Here is a 25281-nt window from a genome sequence, read left to right as displayed (position 1 = left end):
CTTTGCATCATCGTAATCGACACTGGAGTCAGAATCCATGTCGGTATCTGTGTCAACAATTTGGGATAGTGGGCGCTTCTGAGACCCTGACGGCCTCTGCGACATCGGATCAGGCATGGGTTGAGACCCTGACTGTCCTAAGGTTTCAGCTTTATCCAACCTTTTATGCAAGGAATTAACATTATCATTTAAAACCTTCCACATATCCATCCAATCAGGGGTCGGCGCCGTCGGCGGAGACCCCACATTAATTTGCTCCCGCTCTGCTTCCACATAGCCTTCCTCGTCAAACATGTCGACACAAGCGTACCGACACACCACAAACACACAGGGGATGCTGTTTTTCGAAGACAGTTCCCCCACAAGGCCCTTTGGAGAGACAGAGAGAGAGTATGCCAGCACACACCCCAGCGCTATATGTCCCAGGAATCACACAGTAACTTAGTGTTAACCCAGTAGCTGCTGTATATTATGTTTTTGCGCCAAATTTATGTGCCCCCCCTCTCTTTTTACCCTCTTCTACCGTGAATCTGCAGGGGAGAGCCTGGGGAGCTTCCTCTCAGCGGAGCTGTGGAGAGAAAATGGCGCTGGTGAGTGCTGTGGAAGAAGCCCCGCCCCCTCGACAGCGTGCTTCTGTCCCGCGTTTCTGTATAATATAATGGCGTGGGCTCATGCATATATACAGTGCCCAACTGTATATATGCCCACTTTTGCCAAGAGGTCCTAATTGCTGCCCAGGCCCCCCCCTCCTCCCCCCCCCTGCACCCTACAGTGACCGGAGTATGTGGGTGTAGTGTGGGAGCAATGGCGCACAGCTGCAGTGCTGTGCGCTACCTCAGTTTGAAGACTGGAGTCTTCTGTCACCGATTTCGAAGTCTTCTTGCTTCTTTCACCCGGCTTCTGTCTTCCGGCTCTGCGAGGGGGACGGCGGCGCGGCTCCGGGATCGGACGACAAAGGGTGAGATCCTGTGTACGATCCCTCTGGAGCTAATGGTGTCCAGTAGCCTAAGAAGCAGGACCTATCTTCAGAGAGTAGGGCTGCTTCTCTCCCCTCAGTCCCACGATGCAGGGAGTCTGTTGCCAGCAGATCTCCCTGAAAATAAAAAACCTAACAAAATACTTTCTTATAGCAAGCTCAGGAGAGCTCACTAAACAGCACCCAGCTCGTCCAGGCACAGATTCAAACTGAGGTCTGAAGGAGGGTCATAGAGGGAGGAGCCAGAGCACCCCAGAATCCAAATTCTTTCTTAAAGTGCCCATGTCTCCTGCGGAGCCCGTCTATTCCCCATGGTCCTTACGGAGTCCCCAGCATCCACTAGGACGTTAGAGAAAACCTGTGGACCCAGCCAGAGAAATTGTTGATTCCTACTGATGCCAAAATTATGGCTAAAGGGTGTAATACAGAGTTGATTGCAGCAGTAAATTTGCTAACAGTTTGGCATAACCATGTGCACTGCAGGGGGGCAGATATAACATGTGCAGAGTGAGTTAAGGGGGTACTCACAGAGAGATCCATGCTTAAAATATAAGCAATCTGACTAGATTGCTTAGATTTTTAGCACAGATCACTTGTGTGTAGCCCCCTCAGCGATAGCGATGCGCGGCCCCGCACATCCAGTGGCGTAAGTTCGTCCCAGTCGCCCGGAGGCAAGATAAATATTGGTGCCCCCCTATTTCCTATATTAAGATAAATATATGTATGTATGTATGTGTGTGTGTGCATATGGAGTGTTCTGAAAAAAATGTATATACTGTATTTATACATTTAATTGTCTTTTATTTAAAATCACACGTTTCTTAGCAGTCATACCCAGGATTAGAACCCATGACCTGTTACACTGACAGCAGACACTTTACTGATGGAGTTACTTGCTCCTGTAGAGTGAGAATGAGAATTCTAACTATATGAATTTACGTGTAACTGTCAGAGAAGTATCTTCATATAGTTAAAATTCTCATATTTCCTATACAGGAGCAAACAGCTTCATCAGTATGGTGCCGCATCCAGTTTAATAGGTTGTGGTTTCTAATCCTGGGTGTGATACCTGTAAAATGTGTATATTCAGTATAATAAAGAAGGTGTGATTTGTAAGGTGCAGGGACCAGTGAGAAAGTCAGCCACTAAAAAGACAGCGACAGCTATCAATGAACTTAATTCAATGGAGTCACAGAATGGGAGGAGAGGTGCCCCCCTTCAGAGAAGGAGCCCGGCGGCAGATGACTCCGTTGCCTCCCAGAGTTCTGCCTCTGCGCACATCGCTATCACTGCTGCTAGATTTGCCTGCATGCAGGCTCAATCTAGCACGTCGCTCATTTCCCCCGCTGGGTGAAATGAGAGGCCCCCCGTCCTCCCCCGCATCGCTCAGCACACATCGCGCTGTGCAACGGGAGAGATGTGTGCTGAGCGGTTCGCTCAGCACACATCTCTCCCGTGTATATGGGCCTTTAGATTTGGGTGGGGTGTGTTCAAACTGAACTCTTAATTGCAGTGTAAAAATAAAGCAGCTAGTATTTACCCTGCACAGAAACAATATAACCCACCCAAATCTAACTCTCTCTGCAAATGTTTTATCTGCCCCACCTGCAGTGGACATAGTTTTGCCCAACTGCTAACAAATTTGCAGCTGCCATCAACTCTGAATTACCCCCAAAGTCCTTTCTATTCGGTTGAACCAGGTCATTACGAATACGACTGTAGTCTATCCGGACCAGACAGGCTTTATGTTGGGACCACGTTGGTTAATATTAGGCCCATAGGACATCTCAGTAATGCTCAGGTTACTCAGGATGTTCGGCCAAACTACGCTGTTGGGGACAGTGGATGCAGCCACTGGCTTCCGCATGCTCAGAAAATGGGACTCAGAGGTTCCCTTTTACAAAATTTTCCAGTCGCAATCCACAATCACCAGCAGCATGTCAATTATTCTGCGGCTTACAGGGCACAGCGAGCAACGTCACAGCTGTATAGAGGCGCAGTCCTGCAACCCTTGGCAAACTGATTGAAAAAAGATTGTCCACCACTGAATCAAACCCTGAATTAACCTCGATTGTATCAAGGGATTCATGTGCAGGTGATTTTAAATAGGCCGTCCATCTGGGACATAAAGTGAAAATCTGAGCAGAGAAATGGATCTCAGGCAATAGGAATCAGGAAGGCGGGTTATGCCTTAACAAAAAGTAATATTGCGACATCCCGACGCCTAGAATCCCTACACCTGGTGGGTAAGTATACTAACATTCTCCCAACCCCTTACCATCCGTCACCCAGTGCCTATCGCTCGCATGCCCACTACATCCTTATACTGTATACAGCATGTGCCTTGGCTTTGCCGACGAGGCTGCCGACAGTATACACACGAACACATCACCCACAAAGGAGCCCAGCAGAGCTGCACGCAGGGGCCGCGCCGGCTGGACACTAGATTGACAGTGCCCATAATTTTCCGGTCCTGGAGGCTGGAGAGACGCTCATCCATTTCCATGGCAACAACCTGAGGTGCCTCCAAAACGGCAGTGACGTCAGTAGTGGGCGCCTGGAAGCGGAAGTATCTGCTGGGGGCTGCTTTGTAGTGTAAGGTGAGTATTCTGCGTCTGCCGGGTATTTATTACTTTGTATGTAGGGATGTATAAGTATGTGCTCCCTACACACACAGACATCTATGTACAGTGAGGATAACCCTCTGGGTGCATGTATGAGCATGTTATATAGCACCAGCATCTGAACGTGTAGGAGGTGTCCTGTCCATGTGACTGCTGCTGGGCTCCTACTCCTCGCCGCTGTGCTGCACCCATATTCCCCCTATACCTAGTGTGTGCAGCTCCTGTCCAGCACCATTCGGTCACCTCGCATAGTGCCAGCCAGTACCCAGCAGGCTCCCACCCAGCGCTGGCCTGGTACAAGCTGACTATTTTTATTGCAGCTCAAGAGTTTGAAAACAATTTTCACGCTAATTTATGAAGAAGATACATCCAGTAATGTCTACTGCAATTCCTATGTGTTACCCTTACTGCATTTACCCCTTAGTTTTACACGAGGCTTTTATCCACGTTAGGTTTACTTGGTTACGGAGTAAGAATCAATGTTGGTGCTTCTGAAGGTGCTGACTTCCTGCACAACAAAGAGAAACCATGAACAAATTCATACTTGTAAGGAGATGACTTTAGCAGCTGGGACAGACAGGCCGCCTTCAAAAATACTGCTATGAAATGGGGAGTGATAAGCAAAGGCCCTGGTGTCAGTCATTATGGAAATATGATTATAATATACTTTACTTTTTATTTTTCTCTAACGTCCTAGTGGATGCTGGGGACTCCGTAAGGACCATGGGGAATAGACGGGCTCCGCAGGAGACTGGGTACTCTAAAGAAAGATTTAGTACTACCTGGTGTGCACTGGCTCCTCCCTCTATGCCCCTCCTCCAGACCTCAGAATCTGTGCCAGGCCAGAGCTGGGTGCTTTTAGTGAGCTCTCCTGAGCTTGCTAAGAAGAAAGTTAGTTAGGTTTTTTATTTTCAGAGAGCTTCTGCTGGCAAAAGACTCTCTGCGACGAGGGACTGAGGGGAGAGAAGCAAACCTACTAACTGCGGCTAGGTTGCGCTTCTTAGGCTACTGGACACCATTAGCTCCAGAGGGTTCGAACACAGGATCTTAACCTTGGTCGTTCGTTCCCGGAGCCGCGCCGCCGTCCCCCTCGCAGAGCCAGAAGACAGAAGCCGGCGGAAGCAAGAAGACATCGAAATCGGCGGCAGAAGACTCCTGTCTTCACATGAGGTAGCGCACAGCACTGCAGCTGTGCGCCATTGCGCCCACACTACCCACACACTCCGGTCACTGTAGGGTGCAGGGCGCAGGGGGGGGGCGCCCTGGGCAGCAATTAGGATACCTCTTGGCAAAAAGACACATATATACAGCTGGGCACTGTATATATGTACGAGCCCCCGCCATTTTATTTACACAGACCCGGGACAGAAGCCCGCCGCTGAGGGGGCGGGGCCTTCTTCCTCAGCACTAACCGGCGCCATTTTCTCTCCACAGCTCCGCTGAGAGGAAGCTCCCCAGGCTCTCCCCTACAGTATCAAGGTAGAAAAAGGGTAAAAAGAGAGGGGGGGCACATAAATTTAGGCGCAAATTATCATAAACAGCAGCTACTGGGTAAACACTAAGTTACTGTGTAATCCCTGGGTTATATAGCGCTGGGGTGTGTGCTGGCATACTATCTCTCTGTATCCCCAAAAGGCCTTGTGGGGTCCTGTCCTCAATTAGAGCATTCCCTGTGTGTGTGCGGTGTGTCGGTACGTTTGTGTCGACATGTTTGATGAGGACGGTTACGTGGAGGCAGAACAAGTGCAAGTGAATGTGGTGTCGCCGCCGACGGCGCCGACACCTGATTGGATGGATATGTGGAAGGTGTTAAATGATAACGTAAGCTCCTTGCATAAAAAGTTGGATAATCAGTCAGGGTCTCAACCCATGTCTGATTCTACAGCTCAGGAGCCGTCAGGGTCTCAAAAGCGCCCACTATCCCAGTTGGTTGACACAGATGTCGACACGGATTCTGACTCCAGTGTCGATGACGATGATGCAAAGTTGCAGCCTAAAATGACTAAAGCCATCCGATACATGATTATAGCAATGAAGGATGTATTGCACATATCGGAGGAAAACCCTGTCCCTGACAAGAGGGTTTATATGTTTGGGGAGAAAAAGCAAGAAGTGACTTTTCCCCCTTCACATGAATTAAATGAGTTATGTGAAAAAGCGTGGGATTCCCCTGATCGGAAAGTACTGGTTTCCAAAAGATTACTTATGGCGTATCCTTTCCCGCCAACGGATAGGTTACGCTGGGAATCCTCCCCTAGGGTAGACAAAGCGTTGACACGCGTATCTAAGAAGGTGGCCCTGCCGTCACAGGATACGGCCGCCCTTAAGGATCCTGCGGATAGGAAGCAGGAAGGTATCCTGAAATCTGTTTATACACATTCTGGTACTCTTCTGAGGCCAGCAATTGCTTCGGCCTGGATGTGTAGTGCTGTAGCAGCATGGACAGATACTCTGTCTGAGGAGATAGATACCCTGGACAGGGAGACTATGTTATTGACCCTAGGGCATATCAAAGACGCTGTCCTATTTATGCGGGATGCCCAGAGGGACATTTGCCTGCTGGGCTCTAGAATAAACGCAATGTCGATTTCTGCCAGAAGGGTCCTATGGACTCTGCAATGGACAGGTGATGCCGACTCTAAAAAACACATGGAGGTGTTACCTTATAAGGGTGAGGAATTGTTTGGGGACGGTCTCTCGGACCTAGTTTCCACAGCTACGGCTGAGAAGTCAAATTTCTTGCCATATATTCCCTCACAGCCAAAGAAAGCACCGTATTACCAAATGCAGTCCTTTCGTTCACAAAAAAGCAAGGGGCAGGGGTAGAGGAAAAAAGCTGCACCATGCAGCTAGTTCCCAGGAACAAAAGTCCTCCCCGGCTTCCACTAAATCCACCGCATGACGCTGGGGCTCCACAGCCGGAGCCAGGAGCGGTGGGGGCGCGTCTCCGAAATTTCAGCCACCAGTGGGTTCGCTCACGGGTGGATCCTTGGGCTATACAAATTGTGTCTCAGGGATACAAGCTGGAATTCGAGGTGACGCCCCCTCACCGTTACCTCAAATCGGCCTTGCCAGCTTCCCCCATGGAAAGGGAGGTAGTGTTGGCAGCAATTCACAAGCTATATCTCCAGCAGGTGGTAGTGAAGGTTCCCCTCCTTCAACAGGGAAGGGGTTACTATTCCACTATGTTTGTGGTACTGAAACCGGACGGTTCGGTCAGACCCATTTTGAATTTAAAATCCCTGAACATTTATCTGAAGAAATTCAAGTTCAAGATGGAATCGCTCAGAGCGGTCATTGCAAGCATGGAGGAAGGGGATTTTATGGTGTCTCTGGACATCAAGGATGCGTACTTGCATGTCCCCATTTATCCACCTCATCAGGATACCTCAGGTTTGTGGTACAGGACTGTCATTACCAATTCCAGACGTTGCCGTTTGGCCTGTCCACGGCACCGAGAATATTTACCAAGGTGATGGCGGAAACGATGGTGCTCCTTCGGAAGCAAGGGGTTACAATTATCCCATACTTGGACGATCTCCTCATAAAGGCGAGGTCCAGGGAGCGGTTGCTGATCAGCGTAGCACACTTTCAGGAGGTGTTGCGACAGCACGGCTGGATTCTGAATATTCCAAAGTCGCAGCTGATTCCTACGACGCGTCTGCCCTTCCTGGGCATGATTCTGGACACAAGCCAGAAAAAGGTGTTTCTCCCGGAGGAAAAGGCTCAGGAGCTCGTGACTCTGGTCAGAGACCTCCTAAAACCAAAACAGGTGTCGGTGCATCACTGCACGCGAGTCCTGGGAAAGATGGTGGCGTCATACGAAGCCATTCCCTTCGGCAGGTTCCATGCGAGGATCTTTCAGTGGGATCTGTTGGACAAGTGGTCCGGATCGCATCTTCAGATGCATCGGCTGATCACCCTGTCCCCCAGGGCCAGGGTGTCTCTTCTGTGGTGGCTGCAAAGTGCTCACCTCCTCGAGGGCCGCAGGTTCGGCATACAGGACTGGGTCCTGGTGACCACGGATGCAAGCCTCCGAGGATGGGGGGCAGTCACTCAGGGAAGAAACTTCCAGGGGCTGTGGTCAAGTCAGGAGACTTGTCTGCACATCAATATCCTGGAACTAAGGGCCGTATACAACGCCCTGAGTCAAGCGGAGCCTCTGCTTCGAAACCAACCAGTGCTGATTCAGTCAGACAACTTCACTGCAGTGGCCCATGTAAACCGCCAGGGCGGCACAAGAAGCAGGGTGGCAATGGCAGAAGCCACCAGGCTTCTTCGTTGGGCGGAGAATCACGTACTAGCAGTGTTCATTCCGGGAGTGGACAACTGGGAAGCAGACTTCCTCAGCAGGCACGACCTCCACCCGGGAGAGTGGGGACATCATCAAGAAGTCTTCACGCAGATTGCAAATCGATGGGAACTGCCACAGGTGGACATGATGGCGTCCCGTCTCAACAAAAAGCTAAAAAGGTATTGCACCAGGTCAAGAGACCCTCAGGCGATAGCTGTGGACGCACTCGTAACACCGTGGGTGTTCCAGTCGGTCTATGTATTTCCTCCTCTTCCTCTCATACCAAAGGTGCTGAGAATTGTGAGAAAAAGAGGAGTGAGAACAATACTCATTGTTCCGGATTGGCCAAGAAGGACTTGGTACACGGAATTGCAAGAAATGCTCACAGAGGACCCATGGCCTCTGCCTCTCAGACAGGACCTGTTGCAACAAGGGCCCTGTCTGTTCCAAGACTTACCGCGGCTGCGTTTGACGGCATGGCGGTTGAACGCCGGATCCTAGCAGAAAAAGACATTCCGGATGAGGTTATTCCTACGCTAATAAAGGCTAGGAAGGACGTGACTGCTAAACATTATCACCGTATATGGCGAAAATATGTTGCTTGGTGTGAGGCCAGGAATGCCCCTACAGAGGAATTCCAGCTGGGCCGTTTCCTTCACTTCCTGCAGTCGGGAGTGACTATGGGCTTAAAATTGGGGTCCATTAAGGTCCAGATTTCAGCCCTATCCATTTTCTTTCAAAAGGAACTGGCTTCTCTTCCTGAAGTTCAGACGTTTGTAAAGGGAGTGCTGCATAGTCAGCCCCCTTTTGTGCCACCAGTGGCACCTTGGGATCTTAACGTGGTGTTGAGTTTCCTGAAATCTCACTGGTTTGAGCCACTTAAGACCGTGGAGCTAAAGTATCTCACGTGGAAAGTGGTCATGCTATTGGGCTTAGCTTCGGCTAGGCGTGTGTCAGAATTGGCGGCTTTGTCATGTAAAAGCCCCTATCTGGTTTTCCATATGGACAGGGCAGAATTACGGACTCGTCTGCAATTTCTGCCGAAGGTGGTGTCATCTTTTCATTTGAACCAACCTATTGTGGTGCCTGCGGCTACTCAGGACTTGGAGGACTCCAAGTTGCTTGATGTAGTCAGGGCTTTGAAGATTTATGTAGCCAGGACGGCTGGAGTCAGGAAAACTGACTCGCTGTTTATCCTGTATGCATCCAACAAGCTGGGTGCTCCTGCTTCAAAGCAGACTATTGCTCGCTGGATCTGTAACACGATTCAGCAGGCTCATTCTGCGGCTGGTTTGCCGCATCCAAAATCAGTGAAAGCCCATTCCACAAGGAAAGTGGGTTCTTCTTGGGCGGCTGCCCGAGGGGTCTCGGCATTACAACTTTGCCGAGCAGCTACTTGGTCGGGTTCAAACACCTTTACAAAGTTCTATAAGTTTGATACCCTGGCTGAGGAGGACCTTGTGTTTGCCCATTCGGTGCTGCAGAGTCATCCGCACTCTCCCGCCCGTTTGGGAGCTTTGGTATAATCCCCATGGTCCTTACGGAGTCCCCAGCATCCACTAGGACGTTAGAGAAAATAAGATTTTACTCACCGGTAAATCTATTTCTCGTAGTCCGTAATGGATGCTGGGCGCCCGTCCCAAGTGCGGACTTTCTGCAATACGTGTGTATAGTTATTGCTTAATAAAAGGGTTATGTTATGTTATGTTGGCATCTGTTGTTTGATGCTCTGTTGTTGTTCATACTGTTAACTGGGTAAGTTTATCACGAGTTATACGGTGTGATTGGTGTGGCTGGTATGAGTCTTACCCTGGATTCCAAAATCCTTTCCTTATAATGTCAGCTCTTCCGGGCACAGTTTCCTTAACTGAGGTCTGGAGGAGGGGCATAGAGGGAGGAGCCAGTGCACACCAGGTAGTACTAAATCTTTCTTTAGAGTGCCCAGTCTCCTGTGGAGCCCGTCTATTCCCCATGGTCCTTACGGAGTCCCCAGCATCCACTACGAACTACGAGAAATAGATTTACCGGTGAGTAAAATCTTATTTCTCTAACGTCCTAGTGGATGCTGGGGACTCCGTAAGGACCATGGGGAATAGCGGCTCCGCAGGAGACTGGGCACAGCTAAGAAAGAATTAGGACTACCTGGTGTGCACTGGCTCCTCCCACTATGACCCTCCTCCAGACTTCAGTTAGAATCCTGTGCCCGGCTGAGCTGGATGCACACTAGGGGCTCTCCTGAGCTCCTAGAAAGAAAGTATATGTTAGGTTTTTTATTTTACTGTGAGATCTGCTGGCAACAGACTCACTGCAGCGAGGGGGACTAAGGGGAGAAGAAGCGAACCTACCTAACTGGTGGTAGCTTGGGCTTCTTAGGCTACTGGACACCATTAGCTCCAGAGGGATCGACCGCATGGAACCAGCCATTGGTGTTCGGTCCCGGAACCGCGCCGCCGGCCCCCTTACAGAGCCAGAAGCAAGAAGAAATCCGGAAAATCGGCGGCAGAAGACATCAGTCTTCACCAAGGTAGCGCACAGCACTGCAGCTGTGCGCCATTGCTCCTCATACACACTTCACACTCCGGTCACTGAGGGTGCAGGGCGCTGGGGGGGGGGGGGGCGCCCTGAGAAGCAATAAATACACTTGGCTGGCAAATATATCACAATATATAGCCCCAGAGGCTATATATGTGATAAATACCCCTGCCAGAATCCATAAAAAAGCGGGAGAAAAGTCAGCGAAAAAGGGGCGGAGCTATCTCCCTCAGCACACTGGCGCCATTTTCTCTTCACAGTGCAGCTGGAAGACAGCTTCCCAGGCTCTCCCCTGTAGTTTTCAGGCTCAAAGGGTTAAAAAGAGAGGGGAGGCACTAAATTTAGGTGCAATATTGTTTATACAAGCAGCTATTGGGGGAAAAATCACTCAGTTATAGTGTTAATCCCTGCATTATATAGCGCTCTGGTGTGTGCTGGCATACTCTCTCTCTGTCTCCCCAAAGGACTTTGTGGGGTCCTGTCCTCAGTCAGAGCATTCCCTGTGTGTGTCGGTACGGCTGTGTCGACATGTGGGATGAGGAAGGTTACGTGGAGGTGGAGCAGAGGCCGATAAATGGGATGTCGTCCCCTGTGGAGCCGACACCAGAGTGGATGGATAGGTGGAAGGTATTAAACGACAATGTCCACTCCTTACAAGGCTGGATGACGTAAAACAGCTGTGGGACAGCCGGCTTCTCAGCCCGCGTCTGCCCAGGCGTCTCAAAGGCCATCAGGGGCTCAAAAAAGCGCCCGTTACCTCAGATGGCAGACACAGATGTCGACACGGAGTCTGACTCCAGTGTCGACGAGATTGAGACATATACACAATCCACTAGGAACATCCGTTACATGATCTCGGCAATAAAAAATGTGTTACACATTTCTGACATGAACCCAAGTACCACATAAAAGGGGTTTTATTTTTGGGGAGAAAAAGCAGCCAGTGTTTTGTTCCCCCATCAGATGAATGAATGAAGTGTGTAAAGTAGCGTGGGTTCCCCCAATAAGAAACTGGTAATTTCTAAAAAGTTACTGATGGCGTACCCTTTCCCGCCAGAGGATAGGTCACGTTGGGAGATATCCCTTAGGGTGGATAAGGCGCTCACACGTTTGTCAAAAAAGGTGGCACTGCCGTCTTAGGATACGGCCACCTTGAAGGAGCCTGCTGATAAAAAGCAGGAGACTATCCTGAAGTCTGTATATACACACTCAGGTTATATACTGAGACCTGCAATCGCCTCAGCATAAATAGTGCTGCTGCAGCGTGGTCTGATACCCTGTCAGATAATATTAATACTCTAAGACAGGGAAAATAGTTTGCTAACATAGAGCATATTAAAGACGTTGTCTTATATATAAAGGATGCACAGAGGGATATTTGCCGGCTGGCATCCAGAATTAATGCAATGTCCATTCTGCCAGGAGGGTATTAGAAACCCGGCAGTGGACAGGTGATGCTGCCTATAAAAGGCACATGGAGATTCTGCCTTATAAGGGTGAGGAATTGTTGGGGATGGTCTCTGGGACCTCGTATCCACAGCAACAGCTGGGAAGAAATTTTTTTTTACCTCAGGTTTCCTCACAGCCTAAGAAAGCACCGTATTTTCAGGTACAGTCCTTTCGGCTTCAGAAAAGCAAGCGGGTCAAAGGCGCTTCCTTTCTGCACAGAGACAAGGGAAGAAGGAAAAAGCTGCACCAGCAGCCAGTTCCCAGGATCAAAAATCTTCCCCCGCTTCCTCTGAGTCCACCGCTTGACGTTGGGGCTCCACAGGTGGAGACAGGTGCGGTAGGGGCGCGTCTCGGGAACTTCAGGGACCAGTGGGTTTGCCCACAGGTGGATCCCTAGGTTCTGCAAATAGTATCACAGGGATACAGGCTGGAGTTCGAGGCGACTCCCCCTCGCCGTTACCTCACCTCAGCCTTGCCTGCTGCCCTCGGAGAAAGGTAGTACTGGCGGCAATTCACAAGCTGCACTTCCAGCAGGTGAAATCTAGGTACCCCTCCTTCAACAAGGCCGGGGTTACTATTCCAAAATGTTGTGGTACCGAAACCAGACGGTTCGGTGAGACCCATTCTAAAATTGAAAGCCTTGAACACTTATATACGAAGGTTCAAGTTCGAAATGGAATCGCTCAGGGCGATTATTGCAAGCCTGGATGGTATCACTGGACATCAAGGATGCTTACCTGCATGTCCCTATTTACCCTTTTCACCAGGAGTACCTCAAAATTGTGGTACAGGATTGTCATTACCAATTCCAGACGTTGCCGTTGGTCTGTCCCCGGCACCGAGGTATTTACCAAGGTAATGGCCGAAATAATTATCCCGTACTTGGACGATCTCCTTCTAAAGGCGAGGTCCAGGGAGCAGTTGTTCGGCGGAGTAGCACTATCTCGGGAAGTGCTACAACAGCACGGCTGAATTCTGAATATTCCAAAGTCGCAGCTGGTTCCTACGACGCGTCTACTGTTCCTGAGTATGGTTCTGGACACAGAACAGGATAAAAAGGGTTTCTCCCGGAGGAGAAGTCCAAGGAGTTGTCGTCTCTAGACAGAGACCTCCTAATACGTATACAGGTGTCAGTGCATCAATGCACGCGAGCCCTGGGAAGGATGGTAGCTTCTTACAAAGAAATTCCATTCGCCAGGTCCCATTCAAGGATTTTCCAGTGGGATCTGTTGGACATGTGGTCCGGGTCGCATCTTCAGATGCATCGGCGGATAACCCTGTCTCCAAGGGCCAGGGTGTCGTTGTTGTGGTGGCTGCAGAGTGCTCATCTTCTAGGAGGCCGCAGATTCGGCATACAGGACTGGGTCCTGGTGACCACGGATGCCAGCCTTCGAGGCTGGGAGGCAGTCACACAGGGAAGAAACTTCCAAGGCTATGGAAAAGTCAGGAGACTTCCCTACACATAAATATTCTGGAACTAAGGGCCATTTACAATGCCCTAAGTCAGGCTAGCCCCTGCTTCAACACCGGCCGGTGCTGATCCAATCAGACAACATCACGGCGGTCGCTCATGTACACGACAGGGCGGCACAAGAAGCAGGATGGCGATGGCAGAAGCCACAAGGATTCTCCGATGGGCGGAAAATCATGTGTTAGCACTGTCAGCAGTGTTCATTCCCGGAGTGGACAACTGAGAAGCAGACTTTCTCAGAAGACACGACCTCCACCCGGGAGAGTGGGGACTTCATCCAGATGTCTTCCAAATGATTGTACACTGTTGGGAAAGGCCACAGGTGGACATGATGGCGTCCCGCCTCAACTAAAAGTTACAAAGATATTGCGCCAGGTCAAGGACCCTCAGGCGATAGCTGTGGACGCTCTGGTAACACCGTGGGTGTACCAGTCGGTGTATGTGTTCCCTTCTCTGCCTCTCTTACCCAGGGTAATGAGAATAATAAGAAGGAGAGGAGTAAGAACTATACTCATTGTTCCGGGTTGGCCAAGAAGAGCTTGGTAACCAGAACTCCAAGAAATTATCTCAGAGGACCTATGGCCTCTGACGCTCAGACAGGACCTGCTGCAGCAGGGGGCCTGTCTGTTTCAAGACGTACCGCGGCTGCGTTGACGGCATGGCGGTTGAACGCCGGATCCTGAAGGAAAAGGGAATTCCGGAGGAAGTTATCCCTACGCTATTTAAAGCTAGGAAAGAAGTGAACGCTAACCATTATCACAGCATATGGCGGAAATATGTTGCGTACTGTGAGGCCAGGAAGGCCCAAAAGGAGAAATTTCAGCTAGGTCGATTTCTGCACTTCCTACAGTCAGAGGTGACTATGGGCCTACAATTGGGTTCCATTAAGGTCCAGATTTCGGCTCTATCGATTTTCCTCCAAAATGGAACTGGCTTCACTGCCTGAAGTTCAGACATTTGTCAAGGGAGTGTTGCATATTCAGCCTCCTTTTGTGCCTCCAGTGGCACCGTGGGACCTCAACGTGGTGTTGGGTTTCCTAAAGTCACATTGGTTTGAGCCACTCAAACCCGTGGATTTAAAATATCTCACGTGGAAAGTGGTCATGCTTTTGGCCTTGGCTTCGGCAAGGCGGGTGTCAGAATTGGCGGCTTTGTCATGCAAAAGCCCCTATTTGATTTTCCATATGGATAGGGCAGAATTGAGGACTAGTCCCCAGTTTCTTCCTAAGGTGGTATCAGCTTTTCACTTGAACCAACCTATCGTGGTGCCTGCGGCTACTAGGGACTTGGAGGACTCCAAGTTACTGGACGTAGTCAGGGCCTTGAAAATTTATGTTTCCAGGACGGCTGGAGTCAGGAAGACTGACTCGCTATTTATCCTGTATGCACCAAACAAGATGGGTGCTCCTGCTTCAAAGCAGACTATTGCTCGCTGGATTTGTAGCACAATTCAGCTTGCGCATTCTGTGGCTGGCCTGCCGCAGCCTAAATCTGTAAAAGCCCATTCCACAAGGAAAGTGGGCTCTTCTTGGGCGGCTGCCCGAGGGGTCTCGGCTTTACAACTTTGCCGAGCTGCTACTTGGTCAGGGGCAAACACGTTTGCAAAATTCTACAAATTTGATACCCTGGCTGAGGAGGACCTTGAGTTCTCTCATTCGGTGCTGCAGAGTCATCCGCACTCTCCCGCCCGTTTGGGAGCTTTGGTATAATCCCCATGGTCCTTATGGAGTCCCCAGCATCCACTAGGACGTTAGAGAAAATAAGATTTTACTCACCGGTAAATCTATTTCTCGTAGTCCGTAGTGGATGCTGGGCGCCCGTCCCAAGTGCGGACTGTCTGCAATACTTGTATATAGTTATTGTTAACTAAAAGGGTTATGGTTGAGCCATCTGTTGAGAGGCTCTGTTATGTTCATACTGTTAACTGGGTATAATATCACGAGTTATACGGTGTGATTGGTGTGGCTGGTATGAGTCTTACCCGGGATTCAAAATCCTTTCCTTATTGTGTCAGCTCTTCCGGGCACAGTATCCTTACTGAAGTCTGGAGGAGGGTCATAGTGGGAGGAGCCAGTGCACACCAGGTAGTCCTAATTCTTTCTTAGCTGTGCCCAGTCTCCTGCGGAGCCGCTTTTCCCTATGGTCCTTACGGAGTCCCCAGCATCCACTACGGACTACGAGAAATAGATTTACCGGTGAGTAAAATCTTATTTTTTTTATGCTTTCTCCTCATGTATCACCCCATTGGGGTTTGTGATGTACGCATTAGGAGAAGAAAACATTACTGTTTTGGCAGTATCTATTTCCTTTATGTAAATAGTCTGTGTCATTTGAAGTCACCAATTACAGGCATGGCTTCACCCATAACATAAAACTACACAGGCGAGTAGAAAGTGTGCAGTCAGTATACATTACCTACTATTAATGGAATATCTACAATTCACACAGCAAAATCAATCAGCCCTTCCAGGTGTTTTCTTTGCCATGTTTATTTATGTTATATTTTTTATTTAATTTCCACTTAAAGATGGTCATGTGTTATGCTGGCAGACTTTGTAGAAATACCTAGGGTGGGTACACACTAGGTGATGTGCTCTATGAATGACGTCGCCTAGTGTGTTCCTTTCCCGGCGGTCGTTGGCAGTGTGTACACACTGAGCGATTTGCACACAATATCGCTCGGTGACGTCACACCTTGGCCGCGCCATGCATTCAGTTTTTGGACTACAGTCCAAATTGAGCTGCATGCATGGCCAACAGCAAGGGTCGTTAATGACCCGCGGGGCTGTGCATCGCTCGGCAGCGTACACACTAGTAGATATGGTAAATTATGTCGCTCAGGAAGGGCAAAATGAGCGATGTCGTTTACTTTATCGGCAAGTGTGTACCGACTAGTATCATGCTGATCTTCACATGCGTACCTTTTATTAAATACATTTCAGGTCCATGAAATACACTGTCTTTGGGACATACAAAGTGCAAAATACAAGGTAGGGTATGTGTACATCAATCAAATATCTGACTAGGAAAAGCAGGTACTTCTGTCTGGGGAACTTGAATTCCTTTGTTTGCTGTGGCCTGTTCACAAAGAAACACATATATGCAAACACATAAAAATCATTTCTAAATGATCTGATATAAAAATACATGTAAAATTCACAACAAAGGTCAGAACTATTATTGCTGCTGCTGGCTTTTGGAATTTTTCATTGACCGTTTGGTAAAAATGACTAAATGGTATTGATAAAGTGTACAGTCACTGTACAAGACTTATTGGCCCTACACATTGCGCGATCCGCTGCCCGATGGCGGATACGGCCGACCCGGCGGCGGGGGGGCAGTGATGGGGGACTGAAGTTTCTTTACTCCCTCCGTCACCTGGCTCCATAGCAGTGCAGGCAAATATGGATGAGATCGTCCATATTGGCCTGCATGCACAGCCGTCAGTGCACCAGCGATGAACGATCGCGGGGCCGCGCATCGTTCATCGCTGGTGCCTCCACACTCAAAGATATGAACTGTATCTCGTTCATTAATGAACGAGATCGTTCATATCTTTGAGTATTATCGCCCAGTGTGTAGGGCCCATTAGGTTCACCAAAGCGGATATTAAAATTATTATCAGTTTCCTTATATAGAGCAGAGCATCATGTATACATACAAATCTAATGTTATAATTTTATCAACTTTCAGAAAAAGATGCTTTACTTACGCGTAGACTGACAAATTGAGCCCTGTATAATACAATTACCATAAACACACACAATAACACCCTTTTTTGCGTTAGATGATAGTCAGCTCTAGTGGATGTGCAATGACCAAAACAAGCCATAAAAATATAGCTATAGATTGAACAATAATTTTCTTCAGTTACTTCAAAGTTGCTTAAAAATATAGAATGGGCACAGGTGTTAAAATATAATGAAATAATACAATAGTGTTCATTCTAGCACCCTGCACCTGTCACAACCTGTGCAGTTCCTTTTTCCTGTCTGGGGTGTCGATCTCTGCTTTGGTGCTCCTATCACACACTAGTCTGTATCTCAGCACTAAGATACATACCAGAGTGTGATAGAAGCACCAGAACAGAGAGAGACACTCGAGGCAGGAAAGAGGAACTTCACGGCTTGTGACCGGTACAGGGTGCTAGAATGAACACTAGTACAATGAGGGAAGTTCTCACGTAGGGCGGTATGCAATAAAGTCTGAGATCGCTGGAGGTGCTGAATGCCGGCCAATCTCAGACATATTTTTTTTTTTTTTAATGGCCAGTCACAACGCAAAACCATGCCTTGTAAGTGATTCGCCCTTTAAAAAAATGTCCGAGATCGGCCGGCATCCCGCACCTCTGGCAAATTCGAATTTTATTACATCCTGCTCTAAATGTACAAAACTTACAGTTTTCTGATTCCTTTTGATATTTTATGACTTGGTAACACATGAATTGGAACATTTTCGTACATGTTTGTTCTCTGTCAACCTATGTGTGTGAGCATCTTTCTACAGCACTACAAAAGCCCAATGTCACTGCAACTGATTCTCTGATGTGTCAGCTACGTGAGCAGGATCAACCTGTGTTTGTGTGTAAAGGGCCCCATACACTAGAACGATATGTCTAGAGGCTGAAGTTGGGCCGATTTCCCTTGAACTCTCCCGGGAGCTTCCCGGGAGTGTTTACATAGGATTCCAAACGATTTGGTACAATGTGACTTTTTGGAGCAAGCTATACATCACATAGGATATGTCAAGTGCCTACATATCGCATGGGATGTATAGCATGCATTCACAGGTACCATCAGATACATCTTATGGGCTGGATTAGCTTCCTACTATAGATCACAAGCGATATATCGCGAGCACAAAAACCACCGTTCGATTCCATACAATTCCACTTGATCACGACAAATAACGAGTGCAGCACCAACAACCTGGAGGAGTCGACCCGACGCTCACGGGCCGTGCATCAGATTGTATCAGATTGGATACACAGCAAAAATGCATGATTTCAATCAATATCTAGTCCAGAGTGACCAAATTGAGCTGAAATTGAGCAAAATCTTTCTAGTGTATGGGGCCCTTAAGGCTTAATGCTTGGTCTGTGGCTTTATCGTTTGTTTATGTTCTCCTCGCATCCTGCATGTGCCAATCCCAGTCCTTGTCAACTTCAACCAGACAAAAGGACAAGCCTATACCTCCTACAAAATCATTACACTCATCTTCTGAAATACTATGTACTGACATGAACATTCTTATGATTATGCTGAATACAGTTTGTACTTCACCCACTTTAAAACAGGGAATACATGACTAAACAGGATATGAGAAACTATTCCAAGAACCCACTGAAAAGCATTATCGTATCAGTAAGCTCCAAAATGTGTCCCTCCATTGATTCATGGGTCTTAAGTTTGTTAATATAAATGTTCACCTTTAGAGCCATGAACAAACTATGTATAGTTCTGTATAAATTGTGTAATATCTTATGGTGCTTGTATACTTTAATAACATGACATGATATATACTTATTGTTGCCATTCCTTGTTGCTAACTTGTCTTTTTCTTTATTTCAGCCATAGTAATTGGCACAATCTGTGTTTACATTATGGCTGCAGATTGGCTAGGAAGCATTGTATCCATTAATTGTGGAGACACCCTAGGAGTGTATCAAGGCCGTGTGTCTGCTGTTGATCAGCTCAATCAGACAATATCTCTCACGCAGCCATTCCACAATGGTGTCAAGTGCCTGGTTCCAGAGGTTACTTTCAGGTTAGTTAACTCAACATTCTCCTGTGACTATGGGCCTAATTCAGTATAGATCGCTCTACAGAGAAATTTCAGTTGTCTGCGAGTAGAAAGGCGCCACCCTGATAGGGAGAAAAAACGCCCCGTGCAAGTTTTGGAATGCATCACAGATCGCTATCCATTCGCAGATGCATACGCAGTTTCTAGAACATCAAAGCTTTTTTGCCACCTGAGCAAATGTAAGTGGTCTGCGCTGACGTCAGAGACCCTCCTCAAAAATGCATGGGCACGCCTACATTTTTTCTGACCAACCCACCCCGAGACGCCGGCTTCCTTTCAGTCAAACAGCGGTTACATTGCAATTATGATCTGTACGCATTTTCTGTCACTATTACCCCATGTGCATGCACAATGCGAACAATACGCATGCGCAGTCCTTCGATTTGCAATTTCTCTGAATAGCGATCCATGCTGAATTAGGCCCAATGTGCAAACTTATGTTAATAAAAGGTACGTCATTTGTTGTCCAATGCATGTTTTCAGGTATTAGTGAAATGCTTGTGTAAATACTAATAGGTAAGACTTTAGTCTATTTCTGAAGGATTAAGAGGTCAGAGAGTTCCATATAGTACTTTTATTGTAGAAAAAAGACTCTTAGGACAAGATTCAATTGTATTCTTGCTGGCAGCCAGTAAATGGCGCCCAGCGAAGCTATTCAGTTGTTTTTCCATTGGGGCGTGATCCGCTGCCAGTCCCTGGGGAGAAATAAGTTGACCCAATTCAGTGCTCAAATAGGATTTTGCACATTACGCCCATTACTTTGGTCAGGTTCACCTTTCTTTACGTGGCTAAACCAAACCTTTTTTGGGAGTGACAAGCCCGATAAAGCACAATTAAATATTGTATGGTATGGTGCATAGGTGGAGCAGCTGTGCCGGGCGGCTACCTGGTCATCCGTACACAGCTTTTCTAAATTTTGTTGTTTCCATATCTTTAGAGCGAGTGTCGTCCGGAAAGTTTTGAGAGCTGCTGCCGTGGACGCCCCCCTTTAATATTTTGCTTTGGGAAATCCCCAGAGGTAATGGCTCAGCGTACCCCAGATGGATGGAAGAGGAAACAGGATTTTTACTCACCGTGAAATCTCTTCCTGTGAGTCCATCTGGGGTACGTTGAGCCATTACCTCTGGGGATTCCCCCAAAGCAAGCTATTAAGGGGGGCGTCCACGGCGTCCGCTCTCAAAGCATTCCGGACAATACTGGCGGCCCTCGCTCTTAAGCTATGGAAACGACAACATTTAGTAACGGTGTGTACGGATGACTAGGTAGCCGCCCGGCAAACCCCTTTTATCTTACGTCCTAGAGGATGCTGGGGACTCCAAAAGGACCATGTGCTATAGACGGGATCCGCAGGAGCTTGGGCACACTGAAAAGACTTTGACTGGGTATGAACTGGCTCCTCCCTCTATGCCCCTCCTCCAGACCTCAGTTAGACTTTGTGCCCAGGACTGACTGGACACTCACTAGGGGAGCTCTCCTGAGTTTCTCTAGAAAATACTTTTGTTAGGTTTTTTATTTTCAGGGAGACCTGCTGGCTACAGGCTCCCTGCATCGAGGAACTGAGGGGAGAGAAGTCAGACCTACTTCTACTTAGTTAAGGGCTCTGCTTCTTAGGCTACTGGACACCATTAGCTCCAGAGGGTTCGATCACTTGGTTCGCCTAGCTGCTTGTTCCCGAAGCCGCGGCGTCACCCCCCTCACAGAAGCCAGAAGAAAGAAGCCGGATGAGTATGCAGAAGACTTCAGTGGATGGCAGAAGACTTCAGTAACGAGGTACAGTGCAGCGCTCCATACTCCCACACACTTCACCAATGGCACTTACAGGGTGCAGGGCGCTGGGGGGGGGGAGCGCCCTGGGCAGCATGTTACTGGGTCTTGCAGGCTGGAAGAAGGCATTTTTGGTGCCTGGGCACCGTTTTCCGTACCCCCGCTAGCATTTTCAGTTTAAATTTTTAGCGGGCTGAAGCGCGCCGGGAAGGGGCGGGGCTTAGCCGCACAGCTCACCAGCGCCGTTTTCTCTCATCTACAGCCGCTGTATGAGACGCTGGCCCGGGACCTCCAAGCTCCACTTCATGTAACAGGGAGCAAATCGGGGGGGGGGGGGCACAGATATTTGATGCATAATTATTGTAGTTACAAGCAGCGCTTTACACATATATGGTTTGGTGGGATATATGGGCGCTGGGGTGTGAGCTGGCAATACTCCCTCTGTGTTTCTCTATCCAGGCTTCCTTGTGGGTCTGTCCCCTAGCTGAGGCAGTGTGTCGGTACTACGTGTCGGCATGTCTGAAGCTGAGTGTTACTCCCCGGAGGAGGTTGCTGGGGGCGCAGATGCGGGTCTGGAGTTGGCTCTGTCGGCACAGCCGACACCTGATTTGCTTACAATGTTAAGTACACTTAATACAAATGTGGCCTCATTGTCTAAAAGGGGTTCACTACGATCTGCCGGCGGCCGGCCTCCCGGCGACCAGCATACCGGCGCCGGGAGGCCGGCCGCCGGCTTACCGACAGTGTGGCGAGCGCAAATGAGCCCCTTGCTACGCGCGCCACACTATTTTATTCTCCCTCCAGGGGGGTCGTGGACCCCCACGAGGGAGAATAAGTGTCGGTATGCCGGCTGTCGGTATGCCGGCGCCGGTATGCTGGTTGCCGGGAGCCCGACCGCCGGCATACTGAAGAGCACCCGTCTAAAAGATTAGATAAATCGGAGTCTCAGACACAGGTGTGGAGGAAATCCATGGAGGATGCTTTGTCTCAGGTGCAGACCCCATCAGGGTCGCAAAAGCGGTCGTTTACCCAGTTGGTAGATACGGATACCGACACGGATTCTGATTCCGATGTCGACTTCTCTGAGGCTGCTTTACACCCACGGTTAGTTAAGAGTATTCAGTACATGATTGTGGCTATTAAAGATGTTTTACATATTTCTGACGAACCTGCGGTGCAGGAAACAAGGATTTGTTTGTTCAAAGGGAAAAAACCTGAGGTGAAGTTTCCCCCCTCTCATGAAATGAATACTCTTTGTGAAAAGGCTTGGGAATCGCCGGACAAGAGGTGGCAGATTCCCAAGAGAATTTTCATGGCGTATCCTTTCCCCTCTGCTGACAGGGAAAAATAGGAGTCGTCTCCGAATGTCGACAAGGCTCTATCCCGTTTGTCTAAGCAGGTGGCGCTTCCGTCCCCTGACACGGCAGCTCTCAAGGATCCGGCGGATCGCAAGCTGGGGACGTCTCTGAAGGACATTTTCGCTAATACGGGTGCATTGCTCACACCTGCTGTGGCATTGGTATGGGTGAGTAGTGCTATTGCTAAATGGGCTGAGAATTTAGCTGCTGATATGGATACCCTTGATAAAGATAATGTTCTTTTGACTCTTGGTTATATCAAGGACGCTGCAGATTACCTGAAGGATGTGGCGAGGGATGTTGGTCTCTTGGGAACAAGAACCAATGCCATGGCGATCTCGGCCAGGAGGGCGCTGTGGATCCATCAATGGAATGCTGATGCCGACTCCAAGAGAGCTATGGAAGCTCTCCCCTTCAAAGGTAGTGTCTTGTTTGGTGACAGCTTGGCTGACCTGATGTCTACCGCGACGGCGGGTAAGTCCTCTTTTCTTCCTTATGTTCCCACGCAACAGAAAAAGGCACCACATCAGCAGATGCAGTCCTTTCGTCCAAATAAATACAAGCGTGGAAAAGGTTCGTCCTTCCTCGCTTTAAAGGGTAGAGGAAGGGGAAGAAAGTCTCCTGCAGTATCAGGCGCCCAGGACCAAAAGTCCTCCCCTGCCTCTACCAAGTCCACCGCATGACGCTGGGGCTTCCCTGGGGGAGTCCGGACCGGTGGGGGGCCGTCTGCGGATCTTCAGTCAGGTCTGGATTCAATCAGGCTTGGACCCTTGGGTCCTGGATATAGTATCTCAGGGATACAAGCTGGAGTTTCAGGAGATGCCCCCTCACCGGTTTTTCATTTCGGCCTTACCAGTGTGTCTTCTGGACCGGGAGGTGGTGAAGGCAGCAATACAAAAGTTTTGTCAACAGAGGGTCATTGTTCCCGTTCCCTTGTCCCAACGGGGGGAGGGGTTCTACTCAAGCCTCTTTGTTGTACCGAAACCGGACGGTTCGGTCAGACCGATTCTGAACCTAAAATCCCTCAATCCATACTTGAAAGTTTTCAAGTTCAAGATGGAATCTCTTCGAGCTGTTATTTCCAGCCTAGAAGGGGGGGATTTTATGACGTCAGTCGACATAAAGGATGCCTACTTACACGTCCCGATATATCCTCCGCATCAAGCCTTCCTCAGGTTTGCGATACAGGATTCTCATAACCAATTTCAGACGTTGCCGTTTGGGCTTTCCACGGCCCGAGGATTTTCACCAAAGTCATGGCAGAAATGATGGTTCTCCTTCGCAAACAAGGGGTTACAATTATCCCGTGCTTGGACGATCTCTTGATAAAGGCGAGGTCCAAGGAATGATTGTTGAGAAATGTGGATTTGTCTCTGTCGGTTCTGCGACAACACGGTTGGGTGCTAAATTTGACAAAGTCTCAGTTGATTCCGACCACTCGGCTGCCCTTTCTGGGCATGATTCTAGACACGGAGTTACGGAGAGTGTTTCTTCCGGAAGACAAAGCTCTGGAACTGCAGACGATGGTCAGGGAGCTTCTTAGGCCGACAAGTGTGTCGATTCATCAATGTACTCTGGTTCTGGGGAAAATGGTTGCGGCGTACGAAGCCATTCCGTTTGGCAGGTTTCATGCCCGGGTGTTTCAGTGGGATCTGCTGAGCAAATGGTCCGGGTCTCACCTGCACATGCACCGGAAGATAAGTCTATCTTCCAGAGCCAGGATTTCTCTCCTGTGGTGGCTACAGAGTTCCCACCTCCTAGGAGGGCGCCGATTCGGAATCCAGGACTGGGTTCTACTGACAACAGATGCAAGTCTCCGAGGCTGGGGCGCAGTCACCCAAGGAAGAAATTTCCAGGGGAAATGGTCGCTCCAGGAATCTTGTCTTCACATAAATGTTCTCGAGTTAAGAGCCATTTACAACGGCCTGCTACAAGCAAAGAACCTTCTTCAGGGTCGACCTGTCCTGATACAGTCGGACAACATAACAGCGGTGGCGCATATAAACCGTCAAGGCGGAACAAGGAGCAGGGCGGCTATGGCGGAGGCCACAAGAATCCTTTGCTTGGCGGAACAGCACGTGAGCGCTCTGTCAGCAGTCTTTCTTCCGGGAGTGGACAACTGGGAAGCAGACTTCCTCAGCAGACACGATCTCCATCCGGGAGAGTGGGCTCTTTACCAAGAGGTATTTGCAGAAGTGACGAAGCGTTGGGGAATTCCGCTGATTGACATGATGGCGTCTCGCCTCAACAAGAAGCTTCTGCGATATTGTTCCGGGTCAAGACCCCCAAGCCAGTGCAGTAGACGCCCTGGTGACTCCGTGGGTATTTCAGTCGGTGTATGTGTTCCCTCCGCTTCCTCTCATTCCAAAGGTGCTAGGAATCATTCGACGAGCAAGAGTTCAGGCGATCCTTGTCGTTCCAGATTGGCCAAGCAGGGCCTGGTATCCGGATCTTCAGGAATTACTTGTGGAAGATTCTTGGCCGCTTCCTCTAAGAGAGGACTTGTTATTGCAGGGACCATGCGTGTTTCCGGACTTACCGCGGCTGCGTTTGACGGCATGGAAGTTGAGCGCCAAATCTTAGCTCGAAAAGGTATTCCAGGGGAGGTCATTCCCACTCTCCTTAAGGCTAGGAAGGAGGTTACGGCGAAACATTATCACCGTATTTGGAGAAAGTATGTTTCGTGGTGTGAGACCAAAACTGCTCCTGCTGAGGAATTTCACTTGGGTCGGTTTCTCCATTTTTTGCAGGCAGGCGTCGATGCAGGCCTGAAATTGGGTTCCATCAAAGTGCAGATTTCGGCTTTATCTATTTTCTTTCAAAAGGAATTGGCTGCCCTTCCAGAGGTTCAGACTTTTGTGAAAGGAGTGATGCATATCCATCCTCCGTTTGTGCTCCCTGTGGCGCCATGGGATTTTGAAGTGGTCTTGCAGTTTCTTATGTCTTCCTGGTTTGAACCTTTGCGTAAGGTTGAGTTAAAGTTTCTCACTTGGAAGGTAGTCATGCTGTTG

The 25281-nt window shown here is 49.0% G+C and overlaps 1 protein-coding gene across 4 annotated transcripts in view; it reads left to right on the top strand.

The window, feature by feature from the left end:
• Positions 1–3131: 3131 nt before the first annotated feature.
• EDC3 (enhancer of mRNA decapping 3) overlaps positions 3132–25281 on the top strand; it is a 157722-nt gene continuing 135572 nt past the window's right edge. For 2 of the 4 annotated variants that reach the window (XM_063926372.1, XM_063926370.1), the window contains exons 1-2: positions 3458–3576; positions 18917–19112. In XM_063926372.1, coding sequence (XP_063782442.1) covers positions 18949–19112 — 164 coding nt within the window. In that variant the 5' untranslated portion in view covers positions 3458–3576; positions 18917–18948. Of the gene's footprint in view, positions 3223–3455; positions 3577–18916; positions 19113–25281 lie in introns of those variants that run through there. The other 2 variants (XM_063926371.1, XM_063926373.1) reach the window with 2 other exon arrangements.

This window comes from Pseudophryne corroboree, chromosome 6 (genome assembly GCF_028390025.1).
Source record: "Pseudophryne corroboree isolate aPseCor3 chromosome 6, aPseCor3.hap2, whole genome shotgun sequence".
Taxonomy (NCBI): Eukaryota; Metazoa; Chordata; class Amphibia; order Anura; family Myobatrachidae; genus Pseudophryne; species Pseudophryne corroboree.
This window is presented reverse-complemented; position numbering and strand designations above follow the sequence as displayed.